Source organism: Pundamilia nyererei, unplaced genomic scaffold, assembly GCF_000239375.1.
Source record: "Pundamilia nyererei isolate P.nyererei 1_Seehausen unplaced genomic scaffold, PunNye1.0 scaffold00064, whole genome shotgun sequence".
NCBI classification, from domain to species: domain Eukaryota; kingdom Metazoa; phylum Chordata; class Actinopteri; order Cichliformes; family Cichlidae; genus Pundamilia; species Pundamilia nyererei.
This window is the reverse complement of record NW_005187465.1, coordinates 2,755,532-2,781,241: the sequence shown is the minus strand read 5'-3', so window position 1 is coordinate 2,781,241 and position 25,710 is coordinate 2,755,532. Positions and strand designations below refer to the sequence as shown.

General features: G+C 41.2%; 1 protein-coding gene across 4 annotated transcripts in view; it reads right to left on the bottom strand.

The window, feature by feature from the left end:
• gria3a (glutamate receptor, ionotropic, AMPA 3a) overlaps window positions 1–25,710 on the bottom strand; it is a 74,493-nt gene that overhangs the window by 9,140 nt on the left and 39,643 nt on the right. For 3 of the 4 annotated variants that reach the window (XM_005735586.1, XM_005735582.1, XM_005735583.1), the window contains 10 exons: window positions 20,879–20,932; window positions 20,422–20,583; window positions 19,978–20,145; window positions 18,958–19,062; window positions 18,387–18,413; window positions 16,653–16,760; window positions 14,577–14,783; window positions 11,569–11,942; window positions 9,837–10,035; window positions 1,852–2,099 (listed from right to left, as the gene is read on the bottom strand). In XM_005735586.1, the coding sequence (XP_005735643.1) occupies window positions 1,852–2,099; window positions 9,837–10,035; window positions 11,569–11,942; window positions 14,577–14,783; window positions 16,653–16,760; window positions 18,387–18,413; window positions 18,958–19,062; window positions 19,978–20,145; window positions 20,422–20,583; window positions 20,879–20,932 (1,652 nt within the window). The remainder of the gene's footprint in view (window positions 1–1,851; window positions 2,100–9,836; window positions 10,036–11,568; window positions 11,943–14,576; window positions 14,784–16,652; window positions 16,761–18,386; window positions 18,414–18,957; window positions 19,063–19,977; window positions 20,146–20,421; window positions 20,584–20,878; window positions 20,933–25,710) is intronic. The other variant, XM_005735584.1, reaches the window with a different exon arrangement.

The following is a 25,710-nucleotide window of genomic DNA, read 5'->3' as shown; positions in this document are numbered from 1 at the left end:
CTGGTAATACCTGAAATGAGTAAAGAAAATCAACAGTCTATTTATGCAAGATAATTCAAGATAATTCATAATTTTATTGGGGGAGTTGTATTGGTTGGGTCTGATTATTGGGGGGGAGGGGGGGAGGCGTAACCTCCATAACCCCCCCGGAAATTACGCCCCTGTGATAAATCCAGCATGTCATTGTCCTGTATGTGAGTAACTCTTATGGTTATAATAATGGGCTATTAAGGAAACGTTGCATAGTCTCACTTTCAGGGCTGAATGCATCTTCACAAAATTCACAGTTACACTTTTTAGCTATTACAAAACAGTAACTTGGTGAGAAGATGTAAGCACAAATCAAATCCTCTTGCACAAATGGAGCCCCTGGTCATATCTTACACTCTACCGTTGAAGGGTTTGCCAGGTCAGGATGGCCAGGGAAAGTTCTTTGACTGGCCTTTGATCAAGACCAAGCAAAGGTTTCTGTCAGTCTTACTCTGGATTTCAGTGAGAGGATGTCGGACAAAAAAAAAAAAGGTTTGGATCATTAGTCGTCACTCTGTCATTAGAATTCTCACGTTTGCCTGCAATGCTTAGTCCCCTCAAGACAACGCTGTTTCCTGTGCCTGCCCTAGCGGTTCAAGCAGCAGATTGGAGAGTGCACGTACATTTTATTCACTCTTTCTAGCGTTAGTTTTAAAGAACATTCATGTTGGTCTGTAGATATAAAAAACAGAAGAAAAATTAAAGTTTCCATCTTTCATAACCACAGACCAAAAACTACTCTGTCACGAGCACAGCTTTACCCACTGCCTTTCCTACCTCCTGCGTCACATACCTCTGGTTTAGCTCACATTTTTTTTCCTCCTCCATTAGCCAAGCAAAGGGTTCCCAGTTGATCACTGTTGCATAATAAATAATAGTAAAGCCACAGGTAATGACGAGTAACTTCTAAACACGTGATTGGCCCCAAATGCTACACTCCGTGACGACAGCCTTGCCGATTACTCTGTTCTAGGATACCCGACTTTGGTGACATTGAGGCTGACCTTAGAGTCACCTCCCCCGCTGCCGCACTCTCCCTTGTCGTACCACCATTTGTTTTTCAATTTGTCCAAGAGGCCTTGCTCATTCAGTTTTAACACTGCCAGGTTAACAGCATTTCTTGAAACGATAAAACATAACTTGTAAGAAAATGAACAGGTCCGTGAGAAATCTAATATAGAATATTAGTAAGAAATAGTGATAAATATCAATGGTTCATAGGGGGAGCACGGGAGGGACAAATTGGTAAAGAATTTCACTGGTGTGGAAGGGTAAGAAGCATTTTTACAGCAAAGAAAACGTTAAATATTAGAGAGGTGGCATGGAGGGTTACATTTGTAACTGAAGTGTGCGGGATGGGGACATTCTGTCATTGATCATTTAGAAACAAGAACATCTAGCATGCAGCTTAACATTCATCACAACTGACAGACCAGCATTGTAACTAGCAAATTAATTCAAGAAATATTTTTAAAAGGAAAAGAAAGGGGGAAAAGAGAGGAGGGGGGGGGCACCACAGAAAGGAGAAGAAAGGAAAGGTGAGAAGGAGAAGAGACAACACAAACGAGAGGATGGAGGGAAAGTGGCACGTGCGCAAGAAACAGGAGAAAACAACAGACACAAACCAGATACGTGGGACAGGAAATCAAAAATGGCTCAATGTGTGTGATTCAATTCAGATAACTCATAACATGTTTCACTCGGAGATGCACTTGGGGAAAAAAACAAAGGGCTTAAGAAGAAGAGGATGAGAAAAGGAAACATCAGGGTAGGTGGAATACTATAACAACATGGAGGATATTGTTATAATATCCCACCCACCTTAATGCAGAGCCTTTTGGTGTGGCCACACCGTAGCCCTTAGAGTCGAGGTTGCCGCCCACTTTCATGGTGTCGCATGGCTTCCGCTGCTCTATGTACTCATTCATAGTGGATTCGAGAAGAAAGGCAAACTTGCCCTTCGACTTTCGTACCCGGGAAACCCCGTCTGGTGTTGTCTTGGCAAACACTGAGGGTTCGGCAGATTTCATGTACGACCACATTTTCTCATAAACTGCTATTTTGGAGCGCTGCATTCAGGGGAACAGAGAGAGAAGAGAGAGACAGTTAAGGTCAAGGTGCACAGTAACAACCATGAAAACAATCGCATGAAGCTGCTGGGAGTCCGAGTTACATGATAATATTGATACAGGTCTGGACTTTAAGTGTGGAGCCGGAGCCGCAAGGATGTTATCGGGATTTGTGCAAAATAACCGAGGTGTGGCAAGAGGCTGAAACTTCTGTTTCCCACACGTTTCTCATACTTTATTAGAACTCTGTCATCCAACTATAAAAAACAGCCAAGATATCAAAAACATTATATTGTCAACATTTTCCCCCTCAGACACCTATTAGAGTTATTAGCTGCTGTATTTAGGGGGGAAGACTCAAAAATGTAACGCTTTATTCTGGTCCGAGCTGCTAAATGAACAATTAGTGCCACCAAATATACTCTCAAGGCACCTCTGATGGTCTCTAATTAACAGGTTACACCTCAGTTTTCAATATGTACTCATGACAAGACTGTCAACAGTCACAAAGTGGCTGAGGGAAAGTTACAAGTAGTGAGTACGTGCAAGAGATTGACAGGTAAAATTGAATTGATTAAAACTAAACTCCCCCCATCCAAACAAAAACAAAACAAAACACTGGAATGAAGAAACGAGCCATTTCAGCCAAAGGACAGCAGCATGTGGATGTGTGTGCAAACACTAAAGACGGTTGATGCCAGGAGTTGCGGCCAGTTTTCAAAGGCTGGAGGGGTCCAGGTGAGCTGTGTTAGCTGACGACCCTCCTATGCCGGCCAACTGCCCTCTAATATAGGCTAGGACCGCCTCCAAGACAGCGGGAGGGAAGTCACGCTCACACAGCTCCCTGCTCCAGCTCTATATTTAGTGCACAGACATGAGTAGTATCAATATTTTCATCTAACGCTCAGCAAGAAAGTAAGTGTATTTTCCAAAACTCCTAACTAGCTCGGCTCTGAATCGCAGGGAAGATAGCTGCTGCTGTGGTTATTTTCAGCAGCAGGTGTTTTGAGCTGTTACCACACCTGCTGTGACCTCACAGATCTCATCGCGTACTGAGCGCTGCACTAACAGACATGTGCTGCTTGTAATTCAGAGTGGATTTACCCTTTAAGTGCAAACGGTGCTGCAGAGGTAGTGGGCTCCTTGCCAGCAGCCTGAAGTCTGACAACCTGGCAGCTCAGCAGAAGTAACATGCAGCACATGTTTGGTATCAGTATCGATAAGCAGGAGTGACCTCCGCCACAGTTTATGTTCCTGCCAGCAGGTCACAGCTCATCACAGTCGCCGCCATCACGGTTGAGATTTTATTCAAATCAATCTGTTTGTACATCGATGCATGGATTGAATTTGACGCTACTGTGCATATGTAGCTGTTTAGGTCATGAGCTACTGCATCAAGCAGCAGCTAAAAATATACTGAAAACTTAAGAACAGAGAGTTATTTTGCATGTTCACCTGTAAAACAGCCAATCTTTATTCCCTTTGGCTTACAGCACTTTATTATTTATTTATTTATTACTTTATTATTTATGGAGTATTATTGTTATATATATGTTAATAGCAGGGTGTGTGTCATATAATAGCTGCAAAGATAAAAGGTTAGAAAATGATGCATTAAAAAAAATCCACACAAGCTGCTTTTTATGTACCGTTTTTGAATTTTAGTGTGTGGAGTTTGCATGTGTGGATTCTCTCCAGATACTCCGGCTTCCTCCCACAGTTCAAAGACATGCAGTCAGTGGAGTTAGGGTAACTGTTGATAGTTAATGTCCCATAGGTGTGAATGTGAGTCTGAATTATTGTGTTATTGTTCAGAGGGTATCTCGCCTCCCACCCTATAGAAGCTGTGATGAGGCTCCACACACTCCACAAACTTAGTTGCAAACACTATGTATGCATGCAACACATTGTGCATGTGTTTTGATTTTGGAGCCTGCTTTACGTTGATGTGTTTAAGGTCAAGAAGGAACTGCATCAGTCCACCTGCACTTAAAAGAAGCTACAGAAGCTACAAAAATCTTTTTGAACTCCTTTTAAATCTCTAAAATGACTGGTTGAGTCAGGCATCTGAACAGCTCCCCCCCCCTTTTAATTATTCTTTTTTAATACCTGAAAAATCAGCAGGTTGTCTTTTTTGTTGTTTTGGCTTTAGTGTTCAGTATGGATCAGTATGCATCCACACCAATTGTACCGCAAACACAGAAATAACACGAGTTGTGACTCACCAGGAAAACAAAAAAGGGGAAAAAAGCCTTTCTAGTACTTCTTCTTCACATGCTGTGCATGGGTGATCTGAAATACACTCTTCTTTGACAGTGTCAAGAACTCCTTTTGTAATGGCATCTTTTTTAACTTATTTGACCCGCTAACTTCAAGTCTGACGGCTTCACCTCTGTGGCCCAGTCAGCTGCCAGCTGGAGCAGCTACAGACATGCACAGCACGGCCCTACTCTGACACTCAGTACGCTGCTAAAAATGGCCAGCGAGAGGCTGATCGCTGGGCACCAGGGAGTAGGAGTACACAGCTGTCTACAATAGAGAGGAGAGGGGAAAAAAAACGAGGCTACATTAAACTGGGCTAATGCGACCTGCACTTGGCTGTGAGAGATGAATCTCAGAGGGAACTTTGGCTTGAACTCATATTTATTAACAGCGTCTGTGCGACCGGTTTGTTCCAGATTGTATGTTCAGTAGTCATGTGAGTCAGTCTTCCATTATTTCTATTAGGTGAGAGTAAATGAAAACATCAGAGTGAACTGACAAACTGTGTCAGCTCGGCAACGTGTACGGCAACATAAATAATTCACCAGATATGTAATGGATTGTGGGCTCGGGCTAGTAAGTGAATCATTCTTGACATATGCACGATTTCAGTTCAGTGGAGTGTTCATGTAAACACTGTTAGCATGACAATAATAGCTGATGACAGGTCTGACCATAGTGAGCAAACTGCAATTCTTCTCTGGGTTGCATGTAAATGTATGCTTGTCAGAAGTAGGCCGGTCATCTGTGCGGAAATCTGTGAAACTCCTCACGCTGTCAAACTGATATAAGCGCTGCGAAATCTTCTCACCACGGTGGCTTAACTGAGACAAATTATTCTCAATTAATTACTGGTGTAACCACAACATCGAGAATATGACAAGCTGGTCACGTCCTCTGGCCAGTGAGAAATTTGGGTTTACTGCCCGTCATCCATTCTGAAAATGAAGTAGTCCTTCTTCCAGCAACCAGTTTATCTTTCAGCAGCTGACAGAGCTAAGAGTGACTCATGGCCCTGAGCGTGTCTGACACGCTGCTGGCATCTCAAAACGAAGACAACGGGCCAAAGCAAAGCATGTGCACTCTTTTTGGTGTTTTTATACAGTGGCGTTCAATATTTAGTTACATGCATGGTTAAGGATATAATTACAACTCATTTACTGTATGTTCATGATCAGTGGAAATAAATTAAGAAAGCAACCAAACAGAAGCATGGCTCATTTAGCACAAAGCTGTTATTAAAATGATCTTTAATATTGCTTCGCTCATGCGCTCGTTTCCCCACTCTAACATCTGATCACTGTACACAACACAGTGAAATGCAACAAGCTAAATTTAGTTGGTTCAGTTTACCATACTCTGTAAACTGTTGCACACTGGAGAGTGAAGCTCAGGACAGATTATGTGCAAAAATTAATCACAAAATATCCCAATACCTATAATATATAGCAGATTTTAATCATTTCTGTAAAGCTAACAGTGGTTTCTCAAATCTGGCCACCTGAGCCTTGTGCCAAGAGTCAATCCTCTTAAACCTCTACGTTAAAATTTCAGAACTTCACAACAATAATAAACATATTTACACCTCATATATAGAGTGGCTTTGATCTCTCGCTATACAGCCAGCAGCTGTACAGGGAGGTAATACTTCTTATGGTTTAACTTGTTAAATTGAGAGATCATTTTGCAACTGAATGGGGTCAAGTTGGCGATTACATGAAATCTGCTTTTGGTAATATGGTGATTAATTGTGACAAATCTGCAATAATTGCAACTCTGTTGCTGTCTGCATAGAAAGAAATTCCCATTAAGTACTTCCATTCAGAGTCGAGCCAAAAATTTATAGATTTGACACTGAAATTCATAAATTTCTCCACAAATGGTGATGTAGTGAAAAATGGCATGGCAGCTACTTTCTACTTTCTAATTTTATTTATATAGCGTCAAATCACAACAACAGTCGCTTCAAGGCGCTGTTTATTGTAAGGTAGACCCTACGATAATACATACAGAGAAAAAAACTCAACAATCATATGAGCCCCTATGAGCAAGCACTTTGGCGACAGTGGGAAGGAAAAACTCCCTTTTAACAGGAAGAAACCTCTGGCAACAATACTTTTATAAAGGATTATAACTAGAATGCAACCACTGAATTGCAAAGAGATGCACTAATCAGCACAGGATGACTGATTGCAGCATGTTAGCAATCTATCCACCTTTGTAGATTAGACAATTATTTGTAAACATTCGCCAATCTGTCTCAGAGAGACTGACTGATTGGAGACAGGTTATGTCCCACAGACAGTTCAGTACCTTGTTAAACAAGCTTGCTATAATCAGCATAAAAAAACAACACTATCATTCAATTATGGTCTCTTTTGTGAACAGTTGTTCACAAACCAGTCTGTGACATTACATATGGTTTTAATGCTTTAATGAACTTTAACGATACTAGTAATTTTTTTTAGGTTTGGAGAGAACCAAGCTGTACAGTAGCTGTCTATTCATACTAAGCTAGCTTCCTAATTAGTCCACAAGTAGCAAATAGGTGTAGTTCCAAAAATGTCTCCAAAAATGTTTTTACTTATCTTTTTAAATATTATACATATTTATACAACTCCATATACAATGGAAGGTTTAAATGGCAGAATGGCAGAAAGAAAGACACAAAATAGATATGAGAAATTTGCATCTATTTTAAATAAAACTACCTCTGCAATGCTTTAAAAAGCTGAGGGGCTTGACAAAAAACCTTTCTGAGGACCAGAACAAATAATTAAAGCGTATGTTTAATTATTAGCATACTGGTTATCATCATATATTATGAGCCCTAAGGAGCATGTATTATCTGTATTAAGTGATACATCCTCTTTGATGATCAGGCTGAAATGCATTGATAGCTTCTATTAATCATTAGTGTCTAATCTCCAGATTTCAAAAACCTTTCATCAGAAACGCTCCTCTGCGTTGGCATTTCCAGTTTGTATGCAGAAAGAGCCCATATTTTTCACTCAAGACAAAGTCACTACATGTCTGTCAATTATCTCCTCAGGAGCACCTTTGATAAATCACATCCTGTCTAATACATCACAGATTAGAGCATCTACAGAGAGGAACTGCTGCTTATGGTGCTGCCTTCAATGCAATGACTCACCAGGAAGCCACTAAAATATTCAATTTAATATCTATTTGTAAAAAATGTCTCATTCAACAGATGTGAATGAGATATTTTTTTAAGGCTGTAATATACTGCAGAATGATAAGCAAATAAGGCAAATAGACAACTGCTTCTGTTTTCCAGCCATCTATTTACTTCCGCTTATCCAAGTCAGGGTTGTGGAGGCGCTGGAGCCTATCCCAGCTGTCACAGGGCAAGAGGCGTGTCACAAGTGTATCACAGAGCTAACACACTCTCATCCAAATTAGAATCCCCAGCTGACCTAACATGCATGTCTTTGGACTAGAGGAGGAAGCTTGAAATGCGACACTGAAAGACTCCAATCGGCTGGTGGAACTGAACTGAGCGCAGATATGGATAATAGGAACAACTTAAAACTGGCAAACTCAACTCCACCACACTTCTGTCTGTCTATAGCTATAACAACAGCCTTGTACAAGCGGAGTTTGGATATAACCCAGTAAAATTAAACTGAATTTCTGACAGATAAGTGACTTGCTGTTTTGTTTTGCATTTTTATCGAAAACCAAATCCTTCTAAATTTCCCAAACAGACGAGTCGAGACTTTATCATTTCCCAGTCGGCCTCAACTTTTTGGGACGAAGATTTCCTTTGCACTATGACACTCTTCTAAACAGGCCCATTTTTCATACTTTCATTTAATGCAGGAGACATCAAGTTACAGACCTCCTTGGCACCGATCATACTGACTGCTCCATTTCAGTGCTTTCAGACCTCGGGTTAGTTTTGCACAGCAGATCGAGCTATTCTGCTTGAACACCTTTGTAAACCTCTTGGGTCAGATATTACACTTGGTTAGATCCCTGCAAAACCCTTCCCTCACTGGAGTTAAACACGATAAACAAAAGCAATGCTCTTTCATCCCGAAGTTAAAATATAATCAGAATCTTTTCTTCTTTTGTCTGCGATTGTTTTCTGCATGCATGCTTTAATTTGATTATGCTTGGACTGACTCTGTCCTAACAAGAAAGCCCTCCAGCCAGCAGCAAATAACCCAACCCGACACAGAGAAACATGCTGTATTTATGCTGTCTGTAAATCTCAGAAGAGATTGTAGGATGTGGTTTCATAACTGTGAAATGATGCCGTCTGAAGCATCCCGATCACTCTCGAGTCTAAAGGGAGAGCTGGGTTTGTATATACCGAAATGTCTCAGACTCACTCCAAGCAATCACACCAAGAGAACGACTGGGACTAAAAATAGACACAGCTCAGAGCTGGACATCGGATGTGAATGACATTTCCATTTCCAAGGAATAGAGCGTCTATTGTGAGATTGCAGTTTTGTGACAGAGGCCAGCAAATTGGAATTATAATGACATTTTCTAGTTTCTCTTTAAAGTTTTTCCAAAGTTTCAAAGACAGACAAAAACGTGTTGGATACTCAGACTGAACAATCACTTCATTTAACTACATCTTCCTGAGGACATCTAAGATCTGGCAGCGATTAAGAAGCTAAGACAGAGCTACATCTACACAATCAGATACATCAGTTTCAAAATGATGATAGCATTAATTAACATGCAGGCTTTTAAATTACCTTACCTGCTTTTCTAAACGATAAACACTAACCAGTTGCCTGATCTGTTTCTTTTTATAAGGCGTTTATTTTTGTACTTCTTCTTTTTGCTTCTGAAGCACTTTTGAGTAAATTAGCGAAGACACAGTGAGGCTAATCAAAGTCTGATTAATGGCACTGCAGATGGCCGCACGAGGAAGCATTACTGTCCCAGTTTCATAGCTGAATTATTCCTTTTGCCAAAAAGCTGGGAAAAATTATTTTGATAACCAAAGTTAATTTTGTGGACAAAATGGATTTGTGAACAGGCTGATAACAGGCGCTGCCTCTGAAGCCTAATGCCATCATTTAGTTCAGTGGCAGTCACAAGCGGACTGGTGCTCCTCTCTGAAAGAAATATGAGCTCAGCATAGTTATTCATTTCAGGGCAGCACTTTTAAATCGATAAACAAAAGAAACGCATGCAACTGTCACGCAGCTGTTTGTGTTTTTACTAATGTTTAATTTCTTTTAGGTTTTAAAATGAATTAATTAGATGTAGTTATACAGTTGGTCTGGTTTCAGTAGTTTGAAAGTGCTGCATCAAGAAAAAGTAGTTTAAGGGTTTTTTTTTAGTAATGAGTCTTTGGATTGATTTATTTACCTGGCAGGTAATGGCTCAAAACACACAGCACAGCTATAGGGGCTTATTCACCTAAAAAGAGGTCAGTTTATACAGTGCAGCAGCAGGATAGCGACAGGCATTTGAGACACTCACCCTAAAGAACTCCTTAGTGGAGCCGGAGTCTAAAGTCCCATAGGCGATCTCTGTCTGCTTGGCCAGATCCTCGGCACTCTCAATGGGAGAAACCATCCTCTCCACGGTGAGGAAGGCAGCCAGGTTGGCCGTGTAGGAAGAGATTATGATGAGGGTGAAAAACCACCACACTCCTCCCACGATACGGCCGGACAGAGACCTGAGAGGAGGAAAAAAAGGAAAAGGGAAAAAAGAGCAGAGGTAGACACAGGAAATCAGCATGCTCACATCAACACGTTGGGGAGGAAGGAACCTCGCAGTTCAACCCCGGGTACGTAATTTCAAATTTGACTATTCTCTCTGGTCCTCTGCTTTAACGATCACACACATACTGACTCGGCTGCTCTCAGATGAACTCTCATTCCTCTGTTTAAATGAGGACGCACTTCAATCGCAGTGAATCCCTGCATTGCAGATGCGCTGCTCTGGATTTCTTTTAATTTATTGTTTTCTTAGTTCGTTTTTATATTTTTGTTCTTGTGTATTCACGGTCACTTCACCAGACCTACAGTGTGTTTCAGAGATGCTGTGTGAGGACTCTACCAGTGTTATCTGAAAATTGCTCATAAATGGAGTTAATCCTGAAAAGAAAATCACAGTAAGATCAATTTCCATAAGAGATTAGTTGGTTAAAATGTGGTTGAACCAGATTTAAAGCTTTAGCCACAAAAATGCCCTAGAGGCAACAGAAGGTGTGATTAAGGATTGGAAATCAGAGAATACATTTCCTCTTGTTAGAGTAGCCTGGGAACTGCTGGTCTGTGTCGGAGCTATAAGGAATAATTTAGCAAAAATTACAGCATCAGCAGTTTTAATTCAAAAACTGCATGTACTTTGAAGCCAACATAAAATCCCTCATTTGCTGCTTAATTGATTTTTTTCCCCCAGTGAGGTGTTAGAGACTGAGAAATCTGCAAATTCCAGGTTTTCAGGAGTGGTGCCTTCTCTGCTTTTTTCTTTAAACATAACATTAAAAAACTCAGAGTTAAAAGTCCAATAAAATAAAAACAAGAACATATTTGACATATCACCCGTTTAATTATTCCATGAAACGTTGGGAAAATCTGTGAGAACCTTTGGTCAAATTAGTTTGCTTTAGCTCTTCAACCAGCTTCTCTACAATCTTCCAAAGTCAAATAAGAGGAAGTATCAGAACAAGAATCCTTGAAGAAGTCAGAGATGCCAGAACAGTGATGAGTAAACGGATGGATGGATGAGTGAATGAGTAGAGGGTATGACTGGATGGCCATGGAACTGATATCATTTCCACACAATATACCCTATATGCACCAAGTTGATGACCGTAAAATGGGACATGCAGCAAAAACACGGTAGCCCTCCAAGAGTCAAGAGGAAATCAAGTCCCTACTTTAAATGAAATGTAATGACCCCTGTGCATTTTACAGCCCTCAGCATGGTGGATATAAGTTATTTTGTGGATGCAAAGCATTGCTGCCAGCATGCAGCTTCAAAACACAAAGATGACGAGTTGATGATGGTTTCTTGCTCATATAGAAATGGGAGGAAAGTGCAGTGAAGTGGAGCACGAGGTTAGGTGGACAGCCCTAATAGTGAAGCTCAAAATAACCTATATGCACCAATGCATGATGGGAACGCATGTATGGGACTATAAAATGCAACGAGAGATGACAAGGACATCGGAGATGTGGTGGAGTGAACACAACAAACCAACCTTGGTGAGATATCGCATCCTTGCTGCATGAAGGCACCCAGGGAGAACCACAGGCTATTAAAAATCCCAAAGTCGTTTGGAGGGTCAGGGGGGCTCTGAGGGTCTTTGGCCTCATCGTTTTCGTCCAGATGCCACTCATAAGGGCTGAAACGGCTCACCAGGAAGAGCACCACACTCACACCGATATAAGCAAAAACTATACACATCCAAATCTCATAGGCCAGTGGATCCAAGAAGGAGAACACCCCAGGCTTGGACTTCTGGGGCTTCTTAATCATAATGGAGATGCCCAAGCTCATGAAGGGTTTAGAGAAGTCTATCACTTCTTCTCGAACCAACGTTATAGTTAGTGGTGCCACAGCTATGTCAGCTCTCTGTGAAAATGGAAGGAGGCACAGAGGGATTTAGTCTAACAGAAAAGAAATAATAACCAAACAAAGTGTTAAATTCTGTAAAAGAGTAAATATTGATAAACCTCAAACCAACTCAAACTCCCAGCACATTCACAGAGTAAACAGAATGAACATTGTGAAATGGCACAGCTTAGTATATACTGAATTGCAGACCTGTGATAAAGCCCTTCAGAGGGGATCTGCCATTTAAAAATGAGTCACTCAGCATTTGTTAATGTCTTTGTCTCGATCCAAATCTCCTCCATGAATCAAGCGGAGGGTTGGAAGACAGAGGTGGATGAGCTTATGTAAGCAGTTCATGAAATGTGAATCAGCCTGTTAAATTCACCTCCAACAGATCCTCTGCTTTGCCTTTCAGGCTCATCAGTTAGTATGAGAAACAAATGCTGACAAATGTCTGCAGTGACTGGAACAGAATAGACTGCTGCTTCAATATTGCTTTTCTGGTCTTACTGACCGCGCTGTGTAATGTAATCCACATTAAAGAAAACTGAACACAAAGGATTTTTGTCGCTGATAAATTCAGGAGGGGTCTTAGGCAAAAGCAGCTGCCTATTGTTCATTGTGAATTTACGTCCCAGCAGTTAATTGGCAGCAATATAAAATTAGTGTTGATGCACAAATTTAGATGAGGCCTTGTCACGGCTCGTTCAATTAAAATAGATGGCAATCTCTGTCGGTCCAGCTATTAATACTGCTGTAGACATAACGGCAGAAACTACAGGTGTCAGATTGTGAATCAGGCACTGAATCACCGTCTGCATGCATATCTTTTTACATTTGCAGTCAACCGTGTGAGATGTTTTAGCATCGTTCGTTCAGCAGCTGAGGCCTCATAAAAGATGCAAATTGTCTTGTTCAAGCCAGTTCGGCTGTGAGTGATCCACGAGACACATGACAAACTCAGTTGAGTGGATTCTACAGGAGAAGGAGGGATTTCTAAAACTGAGTCACTCTCCAGATAAATATGTTTATTTTTCTTTGTTTTAAATTTATTCTTATGTACCGTATTTTCCACACTATAAGGCGCACTTAAAATCTTTTAATTTTCTCAAAAATCAACAGTGCCCCTTATAATCCAGTGCGACTTATGTATGAATTCTGGTTGTGATTACTGACCTCGAATTGATTTTATGCGGTTCATAGCGCACAAAAATCTGTCATAAATATGTTAGTACGACTTCGGTAAGCTACGACGCTGCACCACTTGATGGATTGTCGGAGCATTACGGCTACCGTAGTCAGAAGCCTCACCTCGCGGAGTAATCTGGGTCCAAAACTCAGTTCACTTCAGGTCCTAAAGTCAAACGAACACTGCGGCATCATTGAGAGTTAAAAACTGTCTAAATTCTTTCATCTTTAATAAAATGATCAGCGTTACTGCTTTACCAGGTGTAACAATTAAGTTTAACATCCAGGCATCCATGAAAACATTAAATTTAACAGAATTACAAGTTAGCATGAAGTTAGCTCGCTAGTTTCCACCTAAACATGATATAGCATGTTCTGACTGAGAGAGTTCTGAAAGAATTAAAACGTACAGCTCTGCTTTCACTTCCAACATAAATGAAGACAGAAAACTAAACAGTAGTGACTTTTGTAGGGTTACTGAAGTTGGGCTAGCTGGTATATAATGATGTGCTACGTCAGTGGTCCCCAACCTTTTTTGCGCCACTGACCGGTTTATGCCCGACAATATTTTCATGGAATGGCCTTTAAGGTGTCGCAGATAAATACAACAAAATAAAACTAGTACCGGTACCGAAAAAAAGAAAATTTATTCATAACACACGTGAAAAGACCCAGGAAAACCGAGTAAACGATAAAAACAATTACAAAATAACGCTGAAAACCGATAAAAACCCTGAAAACTATACATTTCACACCTGAGCCTCAACTCTTGCGGCCCGGTACCAAACGACTCACGGACCGGTACCGGTCCGAGGCAAAGGGGTTGGGGACCGCTGTGCTACGTGATTGCTAGCGATATAGCTGTTAGCATAGCATAAACACAGTAAAGCTGGAGGATGAACGCTAACTTTTTTCCACTTGATAAAAGTCACATGAGGGTTCTCGATGGTTAGGGACAAATGCAATCGCATGGCAGGATGCTGTAAACGGACCAAACTTCAGTCAGGAGAACAACTGAGAAAATCCATCCACAATACGAGGTTAGTCATTAATATACTGCAACAACATGGGAATAGAGCAGCTGCGAGAGAATTAAACATAATGAATCAATGGTATGGAAGTGGAGGAAGCAAGAAGAATGAGTTGACTAAAGTTTGACTTATCTGTTTTGTTTCGCTTAATGCGCCTTATAATCCGGTGCTCCTTATGTATGAAAACAGACCTGTTCATCGACAGTGCGCCTTATAATCCGAAAAATACGGAAGTGTAAAACTGTTTTCTATGACATATGACTGAAGCTTTAAGGGATTAATTGGCTATAGACAAACTTACTTTGGTCAAGAAAAAAACTTGGTTAATCTGATAAAACTGGATGTTTTACTATGTGCTTTGTGTGACGAGCTGAGTCACAAACAATGACAAAAGACGGACAGTTTACAGAAACACAGGCAGGCTGACACTTACCCCATAGACTAGTTCACCCACCATCCCGTTCCACGTCTTGGTCTCTGGATCTCTGGCTCCATACTTCCCGTCGGGCACTATTGACAGCTTATACTTTATCCCCACATGTTTTGCAATTTCAGAAGCTAAATCGACACAGTAGCCTTCATATCTGTCATTCCCCTCCATCTGCATATAGTTTTTCTTGTACATCACATATGGAGCTTCCTGTTAATTAGACATAATTTTGAGTTCATGGTAAAGCAAGATCACATCCACAGTGACCAAACCATATGGGTCACATGAGGCCTTTATTGGTACTGCTGCATGCACACGTGCAGGGCACCAACAGATGAGGGGAACATATGAATAAAGACAAACACAGGTTAAACACATGTACAGGCACGTAAGTGGAGGACTGAAGGGGTGGGGTGGGTGGCAGGGGGGACTAGGCCGACTGCACCGACGGGAGAAGCAAAGCATCTATAACTGAGTGCAAAGTGCAAAGCAGGATGTCGGGCCTCCCTCATGCTAACCTGATCCAGAAAAATCTAAATCTGCAGAAATGGGCAATAGGTGGGGGGTTGCGTGTGCTTTGCATCAGCGAAGGCACAGGGGGCAGGACGAGCTGAATGGAGCACTTTTCCAGTTCATAAAGTAAACGTCAGTGGCAGCAGAGAGATTAAAGACATCAAACACATGGAGATTACCTCATTTTATCGAACAACTTTTTAAAAAAAAAAAAAGGTCTGAATCACACCACAAAAGTAGTTTAAAGCTGGTTCAAATTGCTTTTTTTATTTGTTCCGTTACGACAATAAAATAATCTGCTCATCGCCTCGATTATGCTAATATGCTTTGCCTCTGTGCCTTGATTGTTGTATCATTCCTCCAATATGTAACATCCAAAACATGTTTGCCATTAAAGATGAACCAGTGTCACCTTGGGGGGGATATTAAGCAAAGCTGTACTTACTTTGTCGTATGGCATGCACATGTTTTCAGAGGTTATTCAGCTTAATAGAACAGAATAAATGCAATTTCTTCACGGGAGACTGTTGGCTTTTTCTGATGTTTTTGGAGCATTCAACAGCATGGCTCCTGTTGAACTTTAGACTTCCACATCCCTTTCGCTCCGCAGTCTTCGGTGTTATGGTGAGACAAAAAATGAAAGAACTGCACCCCAACAAAGCGAGGTAGTCCTTTCATTAAACGTTTTCTTTAATGTCATGGGAAGTAATAAAAACATGAAGTTAATGAGATGACTGCGATGCCTCTAAAAACAATAATTGGTTTCTGTTCAAATCAAAATCATGTCTGGCAGAGAGAAAAAATAATGCAATGGCACTACGCTTCTTCATTTCTTCCCTCGCTCTAAACAACACTTTACTTCCAGTCTAGGTAAGATGAGTATGAGTTTCCAGACACTGAAATGGGAATGCGTGACTATTTCATTCTGAATTTGCCTAAGATGCAACCATAATAGGCAAAGTCAGAAAGACAGAGAGGCCATGGTTTTAAATGTAAGATAAGGCGCACCTTATCTTACATTTAAAAATGGCTGATGATCACTAAACTGCAGCTACTGCCTGCAACTGATCTAACTGACCTCACCCCTGCTTACTCCTGGAGCGCTCTCATCCTCATTCAAATTTTTTAACTAAGTAAATTTTAGACAAGGGATAAACAGCCAAAGGTTGCAGCCATTGGCTGTTTACATCCTCCTTGTATGCAGATCATTTCATGTCTCTGGTCCAGCGTCACTGACAATTTACTTAATGAGAGGGAAACATTTTTACTTACGTATGCACTGAATGAGAACACGATGTGTATAGTTATCATTACCAAAGCCGTTATTGTGATGTCACTACTACAACAGCCCACTGTAATATAAAAAAACCAAAATGCTTTGGCACCCACACGGATACAGTTGAAACACTCTGTGTGAATCGACTGTTTCAACATGTAGTGAGTGGATGGAAAGCAACTGAAAATAAAATAATTCTACCCTCCCAGGACAGATTGCAACAAAGGACACCTTGACCTTGAGTGGCAGAAATCTTAAGGTGAAACATTTAAAACCACTTGAGTGTGTACCATAATAGTAGTGACCACAATTGTTCGGTTTTCCACAGAAGAGGACTCGTTGGTGACCTGCTGATCCATTATATATACAAATTTTTCGTACTCATTCCAGTAGCCGATCTGAAAACAACACAGAGGTCCGCAGTTATTTACGAGAAGCAGAAAGACATTTTCACAGTAGACCCTCCGAGTTCACGTGAGCTGGTCAGCTCTATCTGTACGGCTGGAGACGGTGTCGGTTGCTCCTGATATATGATTTAATAAAAAGCTCATAGTGGTTCTCCTCACTTCACCTGGGCTACACTTCAGCAGAGTAGGAGTAATCTATTCCTGGCTCAGCAAATGTTCTCTTATATAACAAGAAAGCAGCACCCATAGAGCACTGGAGGACTGATAAAATTAATACCAGCAAGAAAAACCTAATAATCTAAAAATGCCTTATCTAGCCAATGCAGTCGATTTTTTTTCTCTTTCTATTAATACTACATAAAAGACACACATTATGATCTAACACAAACAAAGCCTGGCTTGTTGCTGCTCAACCTGAGATGATTCCAGTAGCTGTATTATGTTTATTTCTGCTAGACTCTGATTTATTCAGCCAAGAAGAACTCTCCCATTTCTGGAAGCTATAATGCGCAGTACTCACTCTCTTGTCACTGTAGATTGTCTCACACTGTGATTGGATGGGGGGGTCTGTGATGTATGTTGTCTTGTGAACTGAGCTGTGTGGACATTATGGGGCCACTCCTTTTCGGTGCCAGCTTTGTGGGGGTTTCAGTGTCACAGAGCTACCGCAGCTCTTACGGGTGTCACGTGTAAGGGTGTGTGTGTGTTCAGACATTATTGTTTTTGGTTCAGTAGTGTATTACTTACTAATGTGGAGTTGTATCACAGTGTAACGAAATTGTTACGATTCAGAAAGGTAGTCAGAAATCAAAAAAATCTTGGCGTTAATAGTTTTTTTTTTTTTAAAAACAAAAACGCGTAAAACACAATCTTTTCACCTTCAGGCTCAGGGTGGATGTGTGGGCGTGATTTGCTCCAGTGCCTGTACCTTACAAACTAATGGGGACATAGACAGTGTCCTGCCAGAAGTAGAGAAGAACAGGTCCCAATCTTTTAGCATCTAAACTAACAAACATTGACAAGCGCTACAGCTGACAACTTAACTAGCTAACTGGCTTTTCCAAGTGAGTGCACTCCCTCACAGCAGTTCCTTTAGCAAGCCAAAGGCCAAGGCACAAGAGAAGACATGTGTCCATGCATGTAGGGTAAATGGACACGTTGTAGCTAAATGCTAATGTGTGCTGCAGCTCTTACCTCTTAGCTGTTTCTGTCCATGTCAAAAACTTTGGATCTTCTTCCTTATGCACAATTTTTTGTTTCAAAACAGTACAAAGTACAAATCTTTTTACACTGAGCCTGTAGGTGTTATGCTACTAATGTGTATTTCACTGTCATAGTTCTAATTACATACAAGTAAATGTTGCTGCTTAACCCACTAACATCATGTTAGGGGTTTCCTGTAAAAACACTCCATATGACTTATTTGAAAGGGTGGTGTGGTGGTTAGCATTTTAGCAGTTAGCAATCTGTGTGGAGTTTGCATGTTTTCCCTGTGTCTGCACTGGTTCTGTCCAGGTACTCTGGCTCCCTCCCACAGTCCAAAGACATCCGTGGGGCTGATTGGTGACTCTAAATTAATTGTAGGTGTGAATGTGAGCATGAATGCTTGTCTCTCACCCTAGGACAGCAGGGACCGGCTCCAGCCTGAATTGGATAACCAGAAGTAAATCGATGGATAGATGATTATTTGAGAGAATTTCTTAAATTAAAATAACAAGACCTGAACACTAGTTTAAAAACTTGCATTTAAATATCCATGAATATATGTCTAAACAGTATGTTTGTGAGTATACTCAATTATTATTAAATTCTCTGTAAGTGTGAGGTGATCACAATTATTCATCCATTCTCCAAAACTTCAAGCTTCCATCTGCATGGCTTGGCTGCTTCTTGGTGGATATATTCCAGATCAAACTCTCAGAGGGAGCGGGAGCTTACATGATTTGAGTTGGATCAGAAAGCCCGGGCTACTGGCAGCTTCTGTCCAAATCAGTATCAGCCCTAACTTATGTAGTGCCAATATGCCCAGAGAAGAAAATCCCTCAAAACAGGTATGCTTCAAATTTACTATGCTTGTGTAGTTGTATGCAAAGCACATAGCATGGGTCTGTATCATAAACTCAACCTGCAAAAAGTATTTAATTATAGATTTTTAAATTATGACATCCAAACCTTAGTGCCCACTTACCTTCCTGGGGCCGCTTGGTTTCATCTCGTACACGTCGATTGTGTAATTAGATCGTCGACCAAATGTGTCAAACTGGATGTTTCCTGTCATACCTTGTACTTGGACCTGCCAGGCACCAAGAAAAGCATCATACCACCTGTTCCTAACATACAGCATGTATAAACCACATGGTAACGTGTGTCATACGGCTGTGATATAAGGCTCTGCTTCACCTTTTGGTCTCATTTTTAATCAGTTAAATCACTTTAAATAAGGATCCAGTTTATTAGGTCAGACTAACTTGGAGCACCAGAAGCAGTTTTCTTATAATTGTTTGCTCACGTTGCAGTATGTAAGGAATGGGTGTATTTACAGAATAACACAGTTCTAGTACGCTTAAAGGAATTAAATATAGTGTAAAAGGCAAAAATCTTTAGCCAGCCCTCATTTCTTGGGTATTTTTTCTTTTTTTTAAACCAACCTGAAACTTGACATATGTTGTCATGGTGTGCAGTGTGTACTTAAACAAATTTGAGAAAAGTGGAGGCGAAAAGAACAAGTGGCAGACATCTATGGCTCATTAACTAAATCTAAAAAATCATATTCTAAGACATAAGCAAAAAAGATGTAACATAAGACCTGTGTGTTCATCTACTTTTCACTAAAAGCCTCAGTGGAAAGCTTGTTAGAACTGTATAAACTTATACAAAATATAAATAAATGAGGGGTGGCTCAATACATTTTCACAGTTCTATAATATTTTAATGGCTAAGTGCTGGAGCATTTGTTTATTAAATTGTGAAAAAAAATTATAACGTATTTCTAGCAAGTAATGGCATAAAAAACTATATTTGTAGCCTGTAGTTTATAGAGGCAAAACATTTAGGGATCTTTCACAGAAAAAGAAAACATGGGAGGGAAAAAAATACCTAAATAATAAAAACTTTGGAAACATTACTAAGTAGAAAGTGAGAATAAGCAAACATATAACTATAAAGTAAATAAAATAAGCAGTGAGACAGTGCAGGCTCTCAGTCCTACCATTTTGAGGGCTCTCTCTATGTCGATGCCTTGGCTCCAGGGCACTGCAGGGTTGGCGAGGCAGTCGCCCGCACTCCCCCTACGTGACACGTCCACTCGTTGCCGCCGAAGATACCGGAAGGCCTCCGCGATCACGAGGATGGCATCGTGGGTGAGTGCTGATGTGTACTGAGTCAAAGGCCAGAAGAAATCCCAGTGATGCACCAGTGACATCACACAGACCCAACATAACACTGAGCTGCCGTCAGAGCAAGGTTACCACAGAGCGCTGCTCGTGTAAAACAAGCGAGACGAACTGAATCCCTGAAATGATTCGCACTGACATATTTTCTCTGATTGAAGCTAAGTTACTACCCTGAAACTCAGAAGATGAATAGCGACGGCAGCCTTTGAAGATGTTAAATAAAAATGCAACTGCGGCATCGGCAGCTTCGCCTCACTGACCTTCAGCGGAGTGTTTTTGGCTTCTGGGAATTCTCTTTCATCCAGGCGCTCCCAGCGCTGGAGGAACTGCTGGACGATGGGGCTGTCTGGGCTGATGATCTGGAAGCCTGTGATGTTGGCTCCACCAGAAAAGACCCTGTCCAGACTCATGTTGGAAAAACCCTGAGAGCAAAGAGCACAACTTGGTGGTAGTGGAGAAAAGGATCATTAGGAGAACAGGGAAAAAAAGATGAGAGATTTAAATCTGCTTTAGCTTATCCACGCTGAGTAACTTCATCGATTTAATTGCACCATTCAGTTTTAAGTCTAACACAACTATATATTGAGAGAACCAAGTTTGACTGTGCTCCTGAGATGTATCCACTGAGAACATTGCACTTCTTTGCACAGCGTTGCATCACACACAAGCACTTCTGCTACGAGTTGTGTTGTGCTGTTTCAAGTTGCGAGCTCTCACCAGGTTGGCGAGGATATAGTGGTATCCTCTGCTGTTTTTTCCCGAGGTCACCACCTACAAATTTGCAGAAGAAGACACGGAGTGAGTCAGATTCCCTTCCAACAACACTGAGAACATTAAGAAACACGAAGACTCAGATATGACAAAGACCTCCAATTGCACAAGAGCTGACAGAAAGAGAAAGAGAGAAGAAAGTGACATTCGGGAGTGCAAGAGGGAGCATGCGAGCGCGTACATTTGTGTGCGTTTGCATGAAACGCACACATAGTGGGGAGAAACTGTGATGACAGCACTTGTTCCTTTCCATTAACTTCAACATGTAAAATAAGGTCAAGGCTTCGGCAAACCTCCGTCTCTCTTTTCTTGCAGCTGCCTCTGCTCTGCAGTCTGCCGCTTCCTGCTCCGCCTGTCTCAGTTGTGCACTAGACTTAATTAAACCCAAAATGTTGTACGGCACCTGTCGGAGCCAGCCGACACAGAGAGAGCTGCATCCGCCGATCTCTTTAAACTTCTTCGCAGGCTCAATCTCGCTCCCTCTCGCAGGCGCTCACTCCCTCCATATATTCTGATTCGCCATCGAGTGTGAGGCTTCAAAAAGATACTGCGGGGGTGGAGAGTTGCTTTTTTTCCCTGTCTTTTCACTTTCTACACTCCTCCACAGTTTCGATAAGTATACTCAGCCACTGAAATCATCTAAATGTTAAATGTCCAGAGTGATAGTGATATCACACTGAAGAGATTTCACAAAGGACTCGGATAAAGATGAGGAATATTACAACTTCACCAAAAAAAGGAGAGCATCTCATTGGTGGATTTCTACTCATAGTACTACTCATAGACTAATTATGTAGCGTTTTACTCAGAGGCTCCTATTTTGTTTGTTTTTTTATTTTTTTATCTTTATTTAACCAAAAGTGAGATTCTTTTGAAAGCAACAGGACTAGGACTAGATAGCATTATTAAGCATGCTTTTATTTTATGGCAGGGAACACCAAAACTCCCAGAGATTAGCAGCACAAGTATGGACCACATAGCTGTGTTTTCATCAACACCTGTGTACTATAAAAACCTGTTTAATGTCTCATAATATTCCCCATGATGCTGCAAGACTGGCCCTCTAACAAGCTTATGGCATTTCAACATTAAATCAAAATTTTGTTTTCCAGAAAAGCAAAACAATTTCAACTCCTGATCCAGTTCCCTCAAAAGGAAAAACATTCCTTGAAGCTTTGCAGCTCGCTGTCTTTCAAATGGTCTCGAATAGCTTTTCATTTTCCCGCACGTGAGAGAGAGCCAGAGTGACCCGAGTGTGGCGAGCACTTAATGAAGCTGCAGCGCCTGGAGTGACTGGCTACGACTCTCGTTTGTCACGCACAAGGCAGGCGGCGCAGGACCTCACACTTCTGTGCAAGCTTTTAGTCTGGACAGCGGGCCAAAACGGTGAGAAACAGATGCGTTTAGAAATGTACCTGGCTTAGTGTGAACATGGCTGCGCCCAAAGCACTGCATAGCTGCTAGAACAGAATCAGGTGTAAACGTTCACTGCTTACTGCAGCGCGGCGTGTAGGCAATAACTGGAGGTGTGAATGATATACTGAATTCAAAGCACTCTGAAGTCGGTTCATAGTGCATGCTTCATACTGTACTAAGTAGCACCTTCACTGCTGACTGCTACAGTCTTTTACAGCCATGATTCAAATATTAAGGTTGTGTTGGAAAGCAAATGCTTTTTTTATATGTTGCATCGTAGTTAATAAAAGCTTTTTTTGATATACTTTCATGCACATTTGGTTTATAGATTCATCACCTAGCTTTCATACCTGATGAAGTTTTGATTTGCAAGAGGAGAAAAAGAAAATGTGTTTACCACCTGCCTCAGCAGTCATTGCTGTAGGATGGCAGCGAACCAAGGGAAGGACAGCTATACTAAAGTTCTGACTGAACAGTTTCTGAAAACAGAGTGACTCTAGAAGATAACTCAAATATTATGGTTCATGATCAGAGTGATTATGCCCTTTACTATTATTACTCTTTGATGTAGTTGCATTAATATTCATTATAGAAATGATCATGAGGACAAACATAACAATTCTCTGCAGGTTTTTACATGTGCTGTCAAGCCCTCCAATATAGTTTACAAGGATATTTTCATTACTGTCTATTTTCATTTTCATGTATCATGCGCACTACAGACGTTCTTGTAATTTGATTCGATTTGCCACGGGATCTGCTCCCCCCTCTGTCGGCGGAGATGTTCTGGAAAAGAAAAGGAAAGAAAGAAAGGGGAAAAAAGCAGCTGGGCATAACAAATAATTTTAGGATCACGATGCTCCAGTTTCACGATCCCCTGGGATAATCGCTTTTTGTGTATATGTGAAACCACCGGGAGCCTGGATGAGGTCAGGCACTACCATCGCTGAGAACAGCAACACTTTTAGTGTCACAGGACTTATACTTTCCTCTGTGTCACAATTCATTTCTTACACAACAGCCTCCTCAAACAGCAAAGGGAAAACAAGACCTGAAGCCTAAAAGCAAGAAGAAAACCTGCAGCACTGATTGTTCTGACTGTCTTGTGAATTTTTAATGCTCTTTGAATGGGAAGGACAGTCTACGTGTCATGCCCTCCCAACTGTTTTCTACAGTAAATGTTCCTGTCTGGGAGAGAACAGCCTCGTGCATCTGCCACGATGCTATCCATGAAAGCTGATTCATAATATATCAGATTAATTTTGCAAATGGGAAACCTTTGCGCACAAAATATGTCATGTTCTGACTGTGGAAACAAAAACTGCCACTTATATGTTGTTAACATAAAGGCGCTGGTGTGGCAAGGAAATGTTTTCAAGAGTGGGTCCCCATTTACTTGGACAAGTGAGCAAAATAAGACGATACAGAGGGTCTGAAAAGTGACGCCAATGCTACAGAGCTGCTTTTGCAGTTACAAAGAAGTTCAGTTGTACACAAATGGAAAAAATGCCCTCCAGGACCCTTAATCCATGACCTCAGTAACACTTACTTAGAGAGTTTATGGACTCAATCACTACTTCAGATGTTAATAAATACAATATGTATTACATAAAATAAACTTAATTCTGGTTTTTATACCAGCGCTGGTATTGGTATTGTTACACAGGTACATTTACACTCCAGCTCTCCAAAAACCCAGCTGATGATGATTCATCTCATAAGTCATGGCACACTTCTCTGTGCTATATAAGCTGCCTTCATAGGTTAAAAGCATCAGCATCGTTTTTGGTATCTGCAGCACTGCCCTCGTTTTTACTTAGTAACGTATTGTCAAAATTTGCAGTATTGCACAGCACTACTGGCTGCTGACGGTAGATTCAGATCTATCAGACAGATGGAAGACGGAATTATATTGAACTACTAGTTAACTGGCATCAATTTTGTAAGGCTCTTCTTTAAGTTGAGCTCTCATTCCACAACTGATGTCCAATCTTAGCAGTTAGACGCTGGCATATCAGCAGGATATCTCTAAGTGCAAATATGAACCGATTTTTAAAGTGCGTTGTTAAAAATAAAACACAATGCATCATCTTCCAACCCACGCCGGTGCATTACAATCAAATGAATCATAGCAAACAGACAGATAAACTCAGCACGCAGTCTCATGTTGCATCCACACATTAGTATTCACCTCCTGGTTGAGGGCATAATCAGAAATGTGGGTTCGTCTCACTGCACTGTGGAGGAGACAAACTGTGACTCCAGAATACAGATAGAGACTGAGTGGTTGTTTCAGGTCTCAATTATATTTGTTTGTCTGCCCTCAGGGCTCCTCGGGTTCGCATGTGTGGATGAGCAGGTCTGTGCTTTGCTTTCTGCGGCTTGCCTGAGCTGGGCCGAGCTGCAGGGCCATCAGCCTAAAAATTCCTTGGAGAATTCCCTTTAATTAAGCAGGCTGGAGCCATCCAGTCCTGCACTGAGCTGGATGACTGCCCAACAGCCTTCAAGCCTCTTTTCCCACTGATGGAGACTTCTTCTTCTTCTTTTTTTTACAGTGATTTGTCATCTACCTTCTTCAGAACCACAAGTTCTGTCCTCTTACACTAGACGACTAATTACTGCTATGCTACTCAAAAGAGGGCAAAATGTGAGGAGGGATTTAACTGTCACAGAAGCGTGCATGGACTTACCTGTTTACAGTCTGTTTAAGCTGCTGATTCTTTCATTTGTAGTAGCCAACAGCTACACATTTCTAAACTTCACACAGCCGTCTTATTGAGTGCCAGTTTGAACAAAACAAAAGATGTCTATGAAGTTCTAATGCTCTCACTATCCTCTCTGCAGCTGAGCACCTGCCAACTCTACCATTTCCATGTGTCTGATGTTGTTTTTCGTTTGCTTAGCTTTTAACTTACACTTCTCTGGGGTCTCTTTTTGGAGGCACGGGCTACAAAGAGGCCTTCTACAAAAACTTGCTCTGTTACACTCTCTGTTTTCCTTTTTCAGAAGCCATGTTTCCTTTTTGCAGTCAAACTTTGGAAAAAGAAAATGAAGGCACAGATAGCTCGCTTGTTGTGGTTATTTGAAGGGCATTACAGTTCAAGTTGGGACATCACACACTTTTCATGCCGCTCTTTCATATTTGTATTTGTCGCTCAAGTTGAAGGTTCATAAAGTAGACCTCAATGATAAAGTAAGAAAGGCCAGTAAAAGAAAGAGGAGAAAGGATAATACACTAAAGGTGCTTTGTCCTTGTGTGTAATATAGACACACACACTCTCACACACACACACACACACACACACACACACACACACACACACACACACACACACACACACACACACACACACACACACACA